Source organism: Staurois parvus, unplaced genomic scaffold (assembly GCF_062004578.1).
Source record: "Staurois parvus isolate SC_StPar_1 unplaced genomic scaffold, SC_StPar_1.0 ptg000025l, whole genome shotgun sequence".
NCBI classification, from domain to species: Eukaryota; Metazoa; Chordata; class Amphibia; order Anura; family Ranidae; genus Staurois; species Staurois parvus.
In genome coordinates this window covers 30272626-30288723 of record NW_028317821.1, presented here as the reverse complement: position 1 = coordinate 30288723, position 16098 = coordinate 30272626, and the positions used below count along the sequence as shown (strand labels likewise).

General features: G+C 39.9%; 1 protein-coding gene across 2 annotated transcripts in view; it reads right to left on the bottom strand.

Moving 5' to 3' along the window:
• NUDT4 (nudix hydrolase 4) overlaps positions 1–16098 on the bottom strand; it is a 72491-nt gene that overhangs the window by 15984 nt on the left and 40409 nt on the right. The window contains exons 2-4 of one of the 2 annotated variants that reach the window (XM_089652666.1): positions 13702–13812; positions 857–901; positions 390–477 (exon numbers count right to left, since the gene is read on the bottom strand). In XM_089652666.1, the coding sequence (XP_089508792.1) occupies positions 390–477; positions 857–901; positions 13702–13812 (244 nt within the window). The remainder of the gene's footprint in view (positions 1–389; positions 478–856; positions 902–13701; positions 13813–16098) is intronic. The other variant, XM_089652667.1, reaches the window with a different exon arrangement.

Genomic DNA, 16098 nt, shown 5'->3' with positions numbered 1-16098 from the left:
GGGATACCCACATCTGGCTGCCAGAGGAACAGGTAATCTAGCAGAATAATTGTATATAGAGAGATAAGAAATAAGTCAGAAAGTTCAAATTCCATTTCGCTGAATGGTATCTCTAAAATGTCAAAAGGCGTATTTAGTGTCCAAGTTCAATTACTTATCACTTTGAATAACCGGTTATAAAGATATTTATTGTCACAGTTAACTGCAATGAAAAAAAAAAGTAGCACACCCAGTTTACCACTTTTCAGTCAGTGACAAAACAAAACAAAACCCACAAAAGTATTGCACTATTTGACAGCTTAGTTAAAAAAAAAAAAAAAAAAAAAAGCAGAGAACGGAATAGAAAATACCATTTCTCCCAGGTCCAACAATAAATCCAAAGAACTCACCAATGCTCACAGAATCCTCCCAGTCTTCAAGCACTTCTGTCACGGTGAGAACATACACATACGTTCTGTGTTTCCTATCTTGGTTCTGCTTAAATGGAAAAAAATACTTATCTTTAATGTGAAATATTCCTATTAAAAATTAGATTTTTTTGTTCTTGACACATGTAAAATGAACAAGCAGAGACTCTGTCGACCCTCTAGCCCCCCTCACATTCTATAAAGCAGCATGATGTAAGCAAAAACATTTTAAACACTTGAGGAAAACACGGCACCTAGGCGAGGCTGTGATCATTGGTCTTCTGGCAAGATCCTGGGAAAGTTGATTTCAAATCTCACAAAAAGTGTTTGAGCATCTAAGCAGATTGGTATTATCGGCTTTCCCAGGATCTTGGTGGAAAGCCATGACATTGCCTTCTTCTAGGAAACATTTTTGGGGCATAAAGAAGTCAAAACAGTAAAATAGTTACCTCAAAAATTCCCAGGAGTCTTCCTAACTTCCCCTTTACACCAGCCTGCAGGAGAAAATGGTTATTAAATGTTGAATTATAAAAGTTTAGACAGGCCACCCTTAGATGTCTATCCCTCCCCTAGGTCACAAACATGCGTATCTGTACTATAATTTTTTTTTTTTTAAATTAAATTAGTGTATTTTCCGGCGTATAAGGAGACTGGGTATATAAGACGACCCCCTAATTTTCCAGTTAAAACATAGGTTTTGGGCTATACTCGCCGTATAAGACTACCCCCCTTCCGAGGCAACACCATTTAAAAACATCAGATTTTTTAATTGAAATGGTTATGACTTACCGGTACTTAAAATTTTTCAAAATCCTAATCATGTTCATCCTCTGACATCATAAGTTCATGAATGACATCTTGTGATACATTTGTAAGACAGTCATCATATGGATCAAATTCCAAATCAGATGGTTACCGCTGGATGTGTGGTAATACGGTAGCTTCGGCTACATACAGTATATATACAGCCCGCTGGATGTGCGGTAATACGGTAGCTTCGGCTACATACAGTATACAGTATATATACAGCCCGCTGGATGTGCGGTAATACGGTAGCTTCGGCTACATACAGTATATATACAGCCCGCTGGATGTGCGGTAATACGGTAGCTTCGGCTACATACAGTATACAGTATATATACAGCCCGCTGGATGTGCAGTAATGTACATACAGTATACTGTGCTGAGCCAAGCTGGCTCAAAACAAATGTCCCTATGACAGATTAATCTGTCAGCCCGCTGGATGTGTGGTATATACAGTATACTGAGCCAAGCTGTTTCAAAACGTACCGGTACGTCCCTACGGTAATCAGACCGCTGGATGTGTGTATGTACAGTAGCTGAGGCTACATACAGTATACACTGGGCCAATCACGGCAAGCGATGTATTCTAATGAATACAAAGCCTGCTCGGATTGGCTGAGGTTGTGACATCAGCCCACCTCTCTGACTCAGCCAATCCGAGCAGGCTTTGTATTCATTAGTAGAATACATTACTCGCTGTGATTGGCCCAGTGTATACGGCATGTAGCCGTTTTGAAACCGCTTGGCTCAGCGCAGTATACTGTATATAACGCACATCCAGCAGGCTGACAGATTAATCTGTCATAGGGACATTTGTTTTGAGCCAGCTTGGTTCAGCACAGTATACTGTATGTACAGTATTACCACACATCCAGCCAGCTTGACCCAAACAAACTCAAGGTTCACATTTTATACCCTGCGTATAAGATGACCCCCAATTTGTGGGGTATATTTTTAAGTATAAAAAGTAGTCATACGCCAGAAAATACTGGTATTAACAATAATAAGAAAATGCACAGTGCCTAAATACTAAGGCGAATTTGAGGACTGAAGCATCTTCATTATAAAAATGTGTAAATACTGATTTTATTTTATCCAATAAATATACAAAGCAAATTCCTGTTCACTTTGAATAACCAATCACATGCAGTTGCTTTTCACATGAAGTATCGATTCACAGAAATTTGTAAGAAGATTCTCAACTCTACAAACTCCTTATAAAAGCAGTTGAAGATTGCCAAAAGACTGCACTGTATTGGAAACTGAGATTTTTACTATGATTTATGACTGAAAATCAAAAATTTACAATCAACAGAAAATAGAAAGTAGTACAATCAGTATTCATAAATCTAAATCTATGGCAATACATAAAGTACATACTAATCTTGATCTGAACTAGAGAAAAACAAAAACAAAACTTAAGTACTTCATTATAGAGTATATACTTTATCTATTCCCTTGAAAATGGGGAAAGAGTGCCAAATGTTACCTCATTTTACAAGTATTGAAAATTAATCAGACCATTATAAAACCATTTACACATCAGGAACATGCACCCAACAGCCTGTATAGGGTATACTGTATCAAAAGTAAATGTACACCCTACTAATAGCCTTCTTTAATTTTCTGCTGCCTGGGCTGTTAAATACTACTATTGCTATATTGGTTTTAGTACAAAACAAAACACACATTAACAAAAAAAAACAAAAAACACTTGAAGTGCTAACAAAACCTACTATAAGCAGACAATTAGACTCCATGCACACTGGCTTAAAAAACAAAAAAAAAAAAAAAAAAAAAAAAAAAAAACCGCTGATATACAGCATTTGTGTACACAGTTTAGGGGAGTTTGGTGTTTTTTTTCTGCCAGAAAGCTCCAATCAAAAATGCAAACCAGAAGGGTTTTTCTTCCTGCCTCTACACATTGAGCTTAAAATATGCTAGCACAACATTGAGCTGCTTCTACAGGTAAAATGCAAAACTCCTGTAGAAGAAGCTATTTTTAAGCCATTGTGCATAGAGCAGTAAGAAGAAGAAATTAAAGCCATGAGGACTAAGCTAACACCACAACGTACGGTTCTATTGAGGATCCTGTACCCTACCCACCGCTGCCCAATACTGTTAACATGGATTTCAGTTCTGAAAACTCATCCACTGAACCAGGCAAAAATTCATCCCAATGGACGGCACATTTAGGCAATACGTCCAACAGGTCCCATCAGTAACCCTTATTCCCTAGACCAGGGCTTGAAAAAGCCGCTTGCCAAATGTGATGAGAAATTCTTGTGTGGCGAGCACAAATGGATGGAGCGGCTGCACCTGTGCTCCAAGCCTCATTGTGAAGAGTTCCGGTTTCTTCAGCACCGCTATTACACTGACAGCGCCACCGAGGGGACAGGTGCAGGAGAGGTCCGCTCTCCTCTGCTGAGAGGAGACACCCTCTCCACCGCCGCGGGGGACTTGAGGAGAGGTCCGCTCTCCCCCGCCTTGGGGGATCACTGTAGAGAAACCACTGCACTGCCCTCACACAGAGCTCAGTGGCCTTAGTATACTGCAGTATACCTCTGAGCATAGGGCTACAAAATAAACTGTAAGACACTTGTTATTTACGGTTCCAAAACATTGATTTTCTTTGTATAATTTTCTGCTAAAATACAACTTGACTTTAACTTGTTGCCGACCGCAGATAGCCGAATGACGGCTGCACTGCGGCCGGCCAGTTCTGAGTGGACGTCATATGACGTCCTCCCAGAACGCGCTCTCCTGCGCGCCCCAGGGGGCGCACACCCGGCGATTTCCGTGATCGCTGTGTCCTACGGACACAGCTGATCACGTGATGTGGTAAAAGGCCAATCACAGCGGCCTTTTACCACGTGATCAGCGGTGTCCAATGACACGCTGATCAGAGGGAAATGCAAGTGCCGGTCCTCGGCTGCACTTTCCTCACGCTGTCAGATCGTGAGGAAAGTACTGCCGAGAACCGGCAGTTGTCAGAGCGAGGATCGGCACCGATCATCAGGGCACTGATGATCAGTGCCCTGATGATCGGTGCCCAGCAGTGGCACCCGCAAGTTCCGCCCACCTGTGCCCAGCAGTGCGCCCACTAGCTCCGCCCACCTGTGCCCAGCAGATCACCCACCTGTGCCACTCTGCAGTGTCACACACCTGTGCCCAGAAGTGCCACCCACCTGTGCCCAGAAGTGCCACCCACCTGTGCCCAGAAGTGCCACCCACCTGTGCCCAGAAGTGCCACCCACCTGTGCCCACCCACCAGTGCCCACCCACCAGTGCTGCCAGTCAGTGCCACCAGTCAGTGTCCAGCGGTTGTGCCAGTCAGTGCCGCCAGTCAGTGCCCAGCAGTGATGCCAGTCAGTACCGTCTATCAGTACCCATCATCGGTGTCACCTATCAGTGCTGCATATTAGTGCCGCCTATCCGTGCCACCTCATTAGTACTGCCTATCAGTGCCTATCAGTGCCCATCAGTGCTGCCTCATCAACGCACATCAGTGAAGGAGAAAAATTACCTGTTTGAAAAATTTTATAACAGAAACAAAGAAAATTTTTTTTTTTTTCAAATTTTTTGCACTTTTTTTTATTTATAGCGCAAAAAGTAAAGCGCCCAGTGGCGATTAAATACCACCAAAAGAAAGCTCTATTTGTGAGAAAAAAATGATCAAAATTTCATATTGGTACAATGTTCCATGACCGCGCAATTGTCAAAGTGCGGCAGCGCTGAAAGCTGAAAATTGGCCTGGTAAATAAGGGGGTATAAGTGCCTGGTAGGCAAGTGATTAATAAATGAATAATAAAAATATAAAAGTATTATACAAAAATCAGTTTAAGGAAAAGAACTGCAATAACTGAAAATATGTGCTCACTAACAAAAATCATATCGTCATATTAAAAAGTCTCTTTTTAAAGATGCAGGAGATAAACAAAAAAAAATACAAAATGTTCACTTCAGGTTTAAAGCTGTAAAACTTGATATTTTGATTGCACCCTATTGCTATTAAGCTATTGCTGTTATGTTTAAATTGACATAATAAAGCTATGTCATAATTGCAGTTTTCTATACTTTGGACTCTTTATTCTAAAGAAAAATGTAATTTCATAAGCTTTAAGGGGGCTTGGTTGGGGGCAGGGTTGGAGGCGGACCTGGGCAAGGTTGGGTGGGGCAACTGATGGAGAGTAAGGTTTGTGCCTGGCTAGTAGGTCTAGACTCAAAATTTTAAGCCCTGCCCTAGACTATCTCTCAACTAAAAAGGAAAGCCTCATGGATGAGGCAAGGGGCAACCAAAACTGGATAATCAAAAACACAGTAATATTTAACCTCAGTCACTATATATGGTCTTCTATTGAGAATACTTTACAGAAGCCTCTTTTGTTCCCAACGCCAATTTCACCTGTACAGAAAAAAAATAAATGCACATATTTTTGCAAAAAAAAAAAAAAAAAAAAAGGTGCATTATTTTTTTTCCCTGCAGCATAAGTGGTGGACTGCCACAGACATGTCTCCAGCTTTCAGCCCATACCTCTGTACGGGCTCCATTTTAAAGCCAAATGACATGTCAATGAACTACGAGAGCACTCTTCAGCCCATTGAAACTACAAGTCTGAACTGTGGTGGCAGAAAACTGTTAATGAATGATGTGGCTGTGTGGGCGGAGCCCTGCCTCACCAAGCTACTTTTAAAAAGTTACAGCAGATGCAGGGAGAACCACCCCATCTGCTGTCATAGGGAGAGAGGGGAGAAAACAGGAAGAAGGGGGCAGGAGCTGGAACATGTTGCATGTTCCACTCTAAAGGGTAAATTCACCTTTGAAACATGTTGCATGTTCTACCCGTATTTAAAGAGTTGGAGTTTTAGGTAGACCTGTACAAATTTCAAAAGAAATCTAGCTCTCAGGGAAGGTTAAAACCAAAAAAAGTACAGCTGACACTTCCACCATATCAAATTCGATAAAGTTATTCCATCGGACAGCTGTACATTGATTGCCTGAAATTAAAACACAAATTTTTCCAAGCTGAAAGGATTATTTTGGGGAAGTTGGCCAAAGAAGACATTAGGTGGGGCTACTGCAGTCTTTGACAGGTCCCACTATAGACAAGAACTATAAACACAACTTTCCGAAATGGACACAGTACAGCAGGCTTACTTCAGATTCCACAATACAGTACAAAAATAAGAGGTAAAAAAAAGATTTCTGATGAACTGGGCATTCTCTCTACCTAAGTTTTCATGAATTCCAATCATTTATGAGTTACTGAAAATCCATAAGCACTCAATCGGTCTCTAGGCTGGCCCATTATTTCAGTCCATGTGTCTCCATTGCAACCGCTGGTGTGTAGACTTTTTCTATCTAATGGACTCTAATATTGTAATTCACATCTTAAGTCAAATGGGGCCCATTTCTTCCAAAAGTATTTTGGCTACACGAGAAGCAAAAAAGTTTCTGCACCATTATCTCTAATGAAGTAATGTTACTATGTTAGCAATAATGCAGTTTGGCAAACCTTGATGTCAGAGCATAGCTCACCACCAGTTGAATACTTACCCGACCTACATATTCAAGTATTTAAAATTTGAAAAACTGTTTTCCTGCAGGTTGTGGGGTCATCTATGTGTTTAAAATGTCACCTGCTCATTTGCCAATTTGTTTATGTATTACCAGTATGACTGAAATATTCTTCTTCTGCACTTGCAAAAGGAACAGCAGGCGCATACTGATGCAGTCCATGTAGTGATGAATAAATGGATAAAATTCCAGATAGGACAAGGGCAATCCACTCGGGCAGGCTGCGATGGAGTGAAGCAAACTCTAGAATAGAACAATAAAAGCAAAGTGTAGACTGTATAACAATTTAGTTAAAAGGCAAATAGAACTCACATCTTCGTATAGGAAAACAGGCTCATGGGTATAAAAAGCGGTAAGTCAGTCGCCAGATGTAAGGACTGCTCGGGAGAAGAGAAACTCGGTCGGTCAGCAGGAGGCGCTGCAACAGGTGAGGCATAGATGAAAAAGCGTATCGGCCCATGCTGGTTCCCACGCATGCTCAGAAACACGTCGCCTCCCGATGACGTCAGACACCCAATGCCACTAGCTCCGGACATATTAGAGACCCAGCCAGGCTTTACCATCTATGCCTGTTGCAGCGAATCCTGCTGACCGACCAGGTTCCTCTTCTCCCAAACAGTCCTTACAGTCCTGAGCAGAGAGGAGACATTGTTGGAAGTGGCAGCAGAGGAGCTTCTTCAACCTTTACAGCCCTGAGTGATTCCTGTGTCAGCTTCTGAGAGGGGGAACTACATCTTGGCAAAGATTTCTCTGACCTGCTGGACCACATCTTCACCACACGAGGGCACTTGATCTTCATTCTTTTCAGCTATTCCCGTGATCAGACCAGAAAGGAGAGGGGAATCTTCAGGATATTTATTCACATGCGTATTACCTATACGCTTCTGGATAGTGCGCATTTCTACCATTTGCACCGGGAATCAACAAGCACCTTTCACTGGACTGTGTCTTATTATCATTTCACCATTTATGATATATTAATAGCGCTGCATTTTACACACACACATATATATATATATATATATATATATATAGTCCTTACATCCAGTGTCTGATGTACTGCTTTTTATCCCTATGAGCCCGTTTCACTATACGAAGATGTGAGTTGTTATACTTACCTTTTAATTTAAATTGTTATACAGTCTACACTTAGAGGTGCGGTGTCCTTTGCTTTTATTCTTCTGCACTTGGCCTGGATATTTTACTGTAAAGACGTTTGATAACTTATTGCTGGACTAGTCAAGCACACCAGATTAACTTACATTCATTGATAACCATACCAAATCATTGGGGTTACCTATACAAAACGGACATTGTCTTTTTCATCTACAGACATCAATATGCTTGACTGTGGTTGTAAAGTCAGCACTATAAAATAGTTTTATCTTGTTTTAGGTCGATGTTAAATGCGGCATGTTTTTTTTTTTAAATTATGCTACATATCTTCTTTGCACCGTGCTGTGCAGTCATGTATCCTCCCTCTGCTCTCCTTCCTGATCTAAAAGGAGTATAGTGGGAGGGGCTGAGATTCCCTTCTGATGTATGCAAGATGGCAGAGGGAAGACACATGACTGCAGAGTAGTGCTGTGCAAAAAAGGTATGTAGCATTATAATTAAAAAATCACTACACTTAATAGGGACCTAAAACAGAGGATAAAAAGTATTTAATAGATTACACTTTACAACCACCTTAAAGGGAGGGGAGGAGCAGCTGCAGGGGAATTGTATTACAGAGTCAAGGCAGGAGGGGCAGGGAGGAGATCAGCTTCACAGTTCACACAGAACTATGGAAATGACAGGAAGGGAGGGGGAGATGCAGTCAGCTGAGGAGAGAAGCAGGATGACAGAAGGATGTAAATTGACCATGCTACCATGAATCAGCAGCCATTATTAGTGTGGTCAGTTCACATGGGGGAACACAGGAAAAGGCAGGATAAACCAGGTATTGTAGAACATGGAAAGGGACATAACACTGTAAAAGCACTAGGCTATATATCATGCCTTAAAAAGGGACAGGAGCATTCTTTTTTAGGTTACAGCCACTTTAACATATACAAAACCAACACAAGGTATAGTGTACTCTTGGGCATCCAATAACACTGCAAGGAAACAGACCACAATCTTCTACATGCCAATAGTGTTTCTTAGGGAGATTCCAATAGCCCAGATGCTGAAAAAGGTATAATTTCTTGGGTGTGTTGCCCATGAGTCAATTGCTGTAAATGAAAACCTCTAACAAATCGTTGGGGCATTTTAAAAAAACTTTGTTACACCACCTAAACAAAACACACACACACACACACACTGATGTTTGGGTCCCCAGACATAAATCTTCATTAACTGATCACCAGTTCCTTTTGTCTAACTACACTAGATTAGAGTCCAGCAATTAAAGTAATGAAGTCAATCTGGACCATTAGTGCTAGCAACCAGTCAAATATTTGCCAACTCTCCCTTCTCAGCAGTGGGGTGTAGACACTGGAGGAATCCGATTTTTTGTTTTTTTTGTCCAAGCTGACCTCTCTCTGTCTAGAGCTAATAAGACATGGCAATATCAGAACATACTGGGATATTATAGATGGTCCCAACGGGATCTTTTTTTGCCTACATCCATAAATTGGCAAGAGAATCCCCATTTGTCAACAGTTGTCCTGTAATACTGCGTTTGTCATATGTATCCCTTGGTGCTCCTGTTTATAATAACCACTTGCACTCCTGAGGATTTACCCCCCTGCCTGACCAGGCCTTTGTGCGTTACGGTGCTGCGTTACTTTAACTGACAATTGCGCGGTCATGCAACACTGCACCCAAATAAAATTTACGTCCTTTTTTCCCCCCCACAAATTGAGTTTTTTGGCAGTAATTGATTGCCTGTGCAGTTATTTTTTGCGCTATAAAAAACAAACAAACAAAAAAAAAAAACAACAAAAAAACCCTCACAATTTTGAGGAAAAAAACCCCAATATTTTTGACTTTCCTATTAAACATGTCCAGTAAAAAGGTTTTAAAAAAAATAAAATATTCGTAATATTTATTTAGGCCAAAATGTATTCTGCTACATGTCTTTGCTAAAAAAAAAAAAAAAAAACCCAATACGTGTAAATTAATTGGTTTACATGAAAGTTACAGCTTTTACAAATGGCGGTATAGATGCTGGAATTTTAATTTTTTTTAATTTTTGCTAGTAACGGCGGCAATCAGCGACTTATAGCGGGACTGCGGCAGGCATTCTGACACTGGGGGGAACTGACTTGGTGTCAATGACAGCAATACAGTAATCCGTGCTTTAAAAAAAAAAAGTACCGACACTGTACTAAGGGCACTGGGCAGGAAGGGGTTAACATGAGGGGAGATCAAAGGGGTTAACTGTGTGCCGTTTTGCTTGTGTCTGTGCTTTACACTGTAATTACACTGCGCCCCTACCTGGAAATACAAAATCACACATATACACACACATGTGTATATATGTGTGATTTTGTATTTCCGGGTAGGGGCGCAGTGTAATTGTGATTTTGCGCACCCGTGCCGCCCTGTAGCAGTATATCTGCTATAGGGCGGTCGGGAAGCAGTTAAGTTACCAAAAACAAACAAAAAAATTACAACATTTTGCAAACAGCTGCGCAACCATAGGATTGCTTTCTGCAAAGCCCTTACTCCTACAGACTCCCCTACCTGTAAGTGTGGGAGCACGCTTACAGGTCGGCAGTGATGCTGAGTGTAATTCAGATGCTTGACCTATTAGGTTTCATTGGCCTCATCCACAAGGTCAGCTGCTAAATTACCTCTTTCTGCTTCACGGTAATAAGAATTTGAGGAATTGAATGTGTACTCAGTTTTTTACTATATGCTAGGCATTTGGTTGATGCTTTCTTAAATTCACGTGCTGAATAGTTGTATGCGGTCTGTACTGTCTGCCTTTATCTTTCATTTTATATATTTCTATGTGGTAATTTTATATTTTCTTTCTCTGGTTTGTATTGTGTAATATATATCTATATCTCTATATCCATTGTTTAAAAGAAAAAATTAAAGTCAGCAGCTATAAAAATATTGTAGCTGTTGACTTGTAGCCTCCCTAGCGGTCTGATTATGTCCATATTTCTGTGCTCAAAGCGGTACTTTTTGCATGGAAATATGTATTTTTTTTTATTGTAGGTCTGTAATTTTTAGGAATAACTCAATGAAATCGGTCCGAACAAGAGTCTAGTAAACATCCTGGGTATGTTAAAATTTGAAACACGAAATCATAAAGTATAATTTAATAATCATAAAAAAAATATTATAATAAAAAATTAAATATAATCAAACCAAAAACAATGAAATATAGCACCAAGTTCGCACATCACGGAGTAAAGTCGCAAAATCGTTTTCAGTGTCTGATGACGAATTTCCCCACGAATCATCACTCAATTCTGCAAGTAGTTCTAATTTACTATCGCTGTTCTCTAGCTGGTCTAAAACCGCTTTTGACATAAAAGGGACGCTTTTTGGACGCCATGGACATTTTTCAGTTTTCAGGCAGAAAGAACGGTAAAAATGCAGGCAGGAGTGTCCTGACGTCCCATCCACTAAGCCCCGCCCTACGCGTTTCGTCATCCGACGTCAAGGGGTGGAAGACACTCCTCGAGACTGTCGGCTGTGATTGCGGTGAGCGAGGCTCGTCCCTGCTTTAGATTTTTGAGACTGATATTGCTGGTGTCAGTTGGACACCTTTCTTGTGAGTGCATATTTAAGGCTACAATAAAAATTATCTTTCTTTTAACATACTGCACCATGATACTCTTCTTTGATTCCATTTTCAAAGTTATGAAGGCAAGATGACCACTTGCAGTTAAGGCTGTTCCATGTGTGCCGATTTGGTTGATTGCAGTCTATTGCTCCTGGATACTCCAACAGATCATCGCTCCCAGAGCAATTGCTATTTTTGCTGATTTATAGTTTGATCAGCAAATAGCTCTGGTGAGTTTACCCATTTCATTCGGTGGTGGATTTTTGCAACAGTGTTTTTTCTTGTTTAAGAGATTTTTTTTTTTTCCACTTATATTGGTGTTTGGACTTCTATATGAATTATGGACATTTATAAATATATTTTTTATTTTATGTATTTATCTGCATTTTCATGTGATTTGGTATTTAGCGCATTCCTTTATATATTTTTTGTCACTTACCTTTTCTATGGTTAGGTTTGCAGCTTTATATATAATTTATTGGCACTGTGTCTATATATTTTACATCTAAATCTGTACTTTGTAGAAGTCTTGAGTGAAACTGGGCAAACGGAACTGCCTCGAAAGGAGGCTCATGCAGAAGCAGAGTCTGGTATCTCCTGAATGGAGAAGCTTGATCTACGACCAGAGACTTAATTTTCTTCAAATGGAATAAAAATTCTGGCATAAACTCCAAGAACTAGACCCAGATACTCCAAACTAAGAATTGGCTCCTGTGACAATTTCTGAAGGTCCAGGATCCACTTGAACTGCTGCAACTTCTGGGGAACTAAAGCCACCCTGTCTAACAGAGTCTGCATAGACTGTTACCTCAATCAGAGGTTATCTTAGTATCCCAATAGATGCCATGAGAATGCAAGAGGGCTAATAGGACAAGCATCTTGGTTAACACCTAAAATGCAGAAGTGAGGCTGAAGGGGAAGGAAATTAACTGGTGGTATAGGAAACCCAAAGCAAAAAAAGTAGGAAACTTTGTTCTGGAAACATAGGTACATGGAAGTATGCAGCCTTGATGTTGACTCCAAGGGGTTGATTTGCTAAAACGGAAGAATGCTAAATATGGTGCAGCTCTGCATAGAAACCAAACAGCTTTCCATTTTTTATTTTTTGTCAAAGCTTGAATTGAGCAAGCTGAAATTAGAAACTGATTGGCTACCATGCACAGCTGCACCAGATTTTGCACTCTCCAGTTTTCAGTAGTTATGGTTGACGGCAAGACTGTCAAAGAGAGACCACCATTATACATAATGAAATGCTTGGCTAACTGGAGCTTTTCAGACTATCTGGTGTGAATCTACCAATAGCTGAAAAAAGACTGGAGAAACTTCCGAAAGACAAATCAGCGCTCACAGGCTGAACTGGAGAGACTTAAAATTTTACATGGCCATCAAGCAATGGTAGATCATGCTCAATGACTGGAGAGAGATCCATAATCTAACAAATCCAGATAAATCTAGCAGCTGCTGATAGGAAGGGAGAAAAAACAAATACCTCCAAAAAGTAGATGAATCCCTGGTTGTCACCATTGGAAGATTTTTCCTCCACTCCTTTTCTGGTGACAGCCCAAAAATTTGAGAGATTTTCTTGCACTTTCAGTAACAATTACCAGGGAAAAAAGTGATTCTCTTATAAGGGAGCAGACAGAAAAAAAAAAAATATCTGACAGGTGTTTGAATACCTCTCTACTGTATCCAAAATCAATGGATCTGCATGCACTTCTTCTATTGTTGTATTGAAAGACAATGAACAGCTGATTGAAGAATCTAAAGTAAAATAATAAACTAGTTAAGGTAAAAGTGATTTCTCCATTAGGGAGAAGAGGTCCATCATGCTAGAATAGCATAAAACGAAGGGCTCACAGAGTGGGGTAGGGTTATGAGGGACGCCCAAGGGACTTGTCCTCAAAAGCTTTGTCAGTGTCCAATTACCTGAAGGTATGAATCAGGGTCTATGAATATCAAGTTTGTGTCCTGTACTGTAAGACTGATAAACGTTTTGTGTTTACTGATCCTTTAAGCCATTTTATGTTTCCTTACTTACACTGGTGGCACAAAAAAAATCAACAGTTAAATACAACATCTACATCAGTAAAGGCTGTCTAAAACGATACCTATGCTGAGAGAAACATGATGGCTATTTTTAGCCTAGGTTTCTATAAAAAGCATACATAAAAGCCTCCATTTACCTCTTCATACACTTCTCTGACTGCAGCTCCACCAGGCTCTTCCTCTGGCTCCATTCCCCCTCCTGGTACGATCCACTGATCAGGGTAACGACTGCTGCTGACCAACAGTATCTGCAGTAAACAAACAAAAATTTAACTTTTTTTTGAAACAGAGCAAATCATGCTTTAAATTGCACCTTTTAATAAGCGAAATAGAAACTGAAAAAATACATAGAATTTCTATATTGTATATGCTAACATCAGGAAAAACCAAACACGATTGTTGGTGTGCTGAAGTATGAAGTACTGAAGCTGTATCGAAGATTGTACTGTATTATATTATATTGAAAAGAAAGTATTCCTGAAAGATGTGAAATGATGTTTAAGCCACAGATATAGTATACCTTGATAAAACAAGCCAATTCTTGAAAACATTTTAGACAAGTTTTTGGAACCCAGGTTAATTAGATCAGGCTGGACAGCTACCATTCACTTCCATGGTAAACAATGTTTGTTATGGACACCGTGCAGGTTACAGAAGCAATGCACCTCTACAGACAAAAATACCTCTGAGAAGATTTGGTTCACAAGAAAGACAATTGCTATGCAGATCTGTATGCATGAGCTGCCCACAATTTGGTTGCTTATTATCGTAAAATGGGTATGTACCAAGTAACTTCAGTGTTTCAGGAGAAACTTTACATGGCATTGACCAAACACACCACAATACATGTAACAAGGTGTTCTGCTGTCCACATACTTGTAGACATGTACAGAGATGTCACTGCTCTAAATCTGTAAAAAAAAAATCCCTTGCCTCTAGATTTCTGGGTGATGCCCAAAAGGGAGAACAACCATACATCACAAACTCAGCAGGAAATCACACACCGATGATGCCAAATCAAATGCAACTTTGCCAAAACCAGACAAAGTACACTGCAGCTCTGCTGGACTTGATCTGACATAATTACTGTGCAACTTCCAGCTTAAAATGGCTGATGACGTGATAAAAATGCCTTGTTATGACAAGCACTGGGAACTCCCCTTAAAAAGAGACTGCCACCCCACTTTATTATTCTGTTTTGTAGCTGGTTGCTGCTTTGCCCTTCCTGTGGGAGAGAGACTGGCAGCAGTGAGCTCTGTTGAAGTGAACGTGCCAAGAGTGGGCTCATTAACAAGAGTGAAAGCATTAGGTTTGACCTCATAGCCAAAACAGCAAGCTGGAGTGTTTTGACCAAACTGCACTTCTGCACTGGCAGTCTAGGACCTAGCTGTGATGACTGGTAGCAGTGTCTGGGTCACAAAAAATGCTGCACAGTATTACAGATTTCTATCAGTTAAACCAGTTCCCATATACATTTCACAAGTATATTTATAGGTTTGCCTGTAAGGTCAGATTTAACAGGTTTTGCTGGACATGTGCTAGAAAGACACAATTCAAGCAGTAACAGACTAGAACTCCATCTGTATAAGGGGCACTCCAATTCCATTATGCAACCTAACATTCAAATTCAAGTTTTGTTTAATACTGCCAAAGAAACACAACCAATAGCATGCTTCACTCCCAGATCAATCATTTACACCCTGCACAATTCATAAATTTGGAGCCTTGAACCTGAATCTCCAGCCAAATCAAGATAAGCCTGCCTTCTGAGTCATGCAAACATGATAACATGGAATGCATAAAATGTGCAAGTGCCTGCAGCTCCAGTTAATCTTTAATACTGGGGATTTTACAGAATGGAAAAATAACCATCATAGCTAAAAAGCACTTGTCAGCCTACAAGTATAGACAGAAAACAACCAAAGGTAGAATTGAAAATGTAGGTGAAAAAAAAAATTTATATAAAAGTTTTGCTCACAGGTACTAAGAGCACAACATACATCTTTAATAAAAAAACAAAAAAAAACAAAACAAAATGCAACAAATTAAACTGGATATACCAGTGTCACCTGGGACTTTTTTGTGTGTTTAGACATTGAATGAATTATCCAGTATCATAGTAAGCAAAACATATACTCTAAAAAAAAATCAATAATATCAAAACATCAAAAAAAATGTCCAATAGTAGTATTGTAGTAGTAGGTATAAAAAAAAAAAAAAATTTTATACGTGAAAAAAACTACACAAATTCCAATGTGCAAACTAATATAGAAAAAAGGTGTGTCTTAAATTTCAGTGCTCCAAACTGTTAATTCTTGAAATAAAACCGTGAAAAATCCACCACCAGATGAATTAAATAAACTCACCAGAGCAACATGCTGGTCAAATTATAAACCAGCACACACACTTTCGCTCTGGGAGCAACTTTCTGCAGACTGATGATCGGCAATTAGGAGGAGATTCAATGCACATTAATATCTTCTTGACATCAAACACGCTCATAAAAAGGAAGAGAGGGAACTGATAGTGTAAAA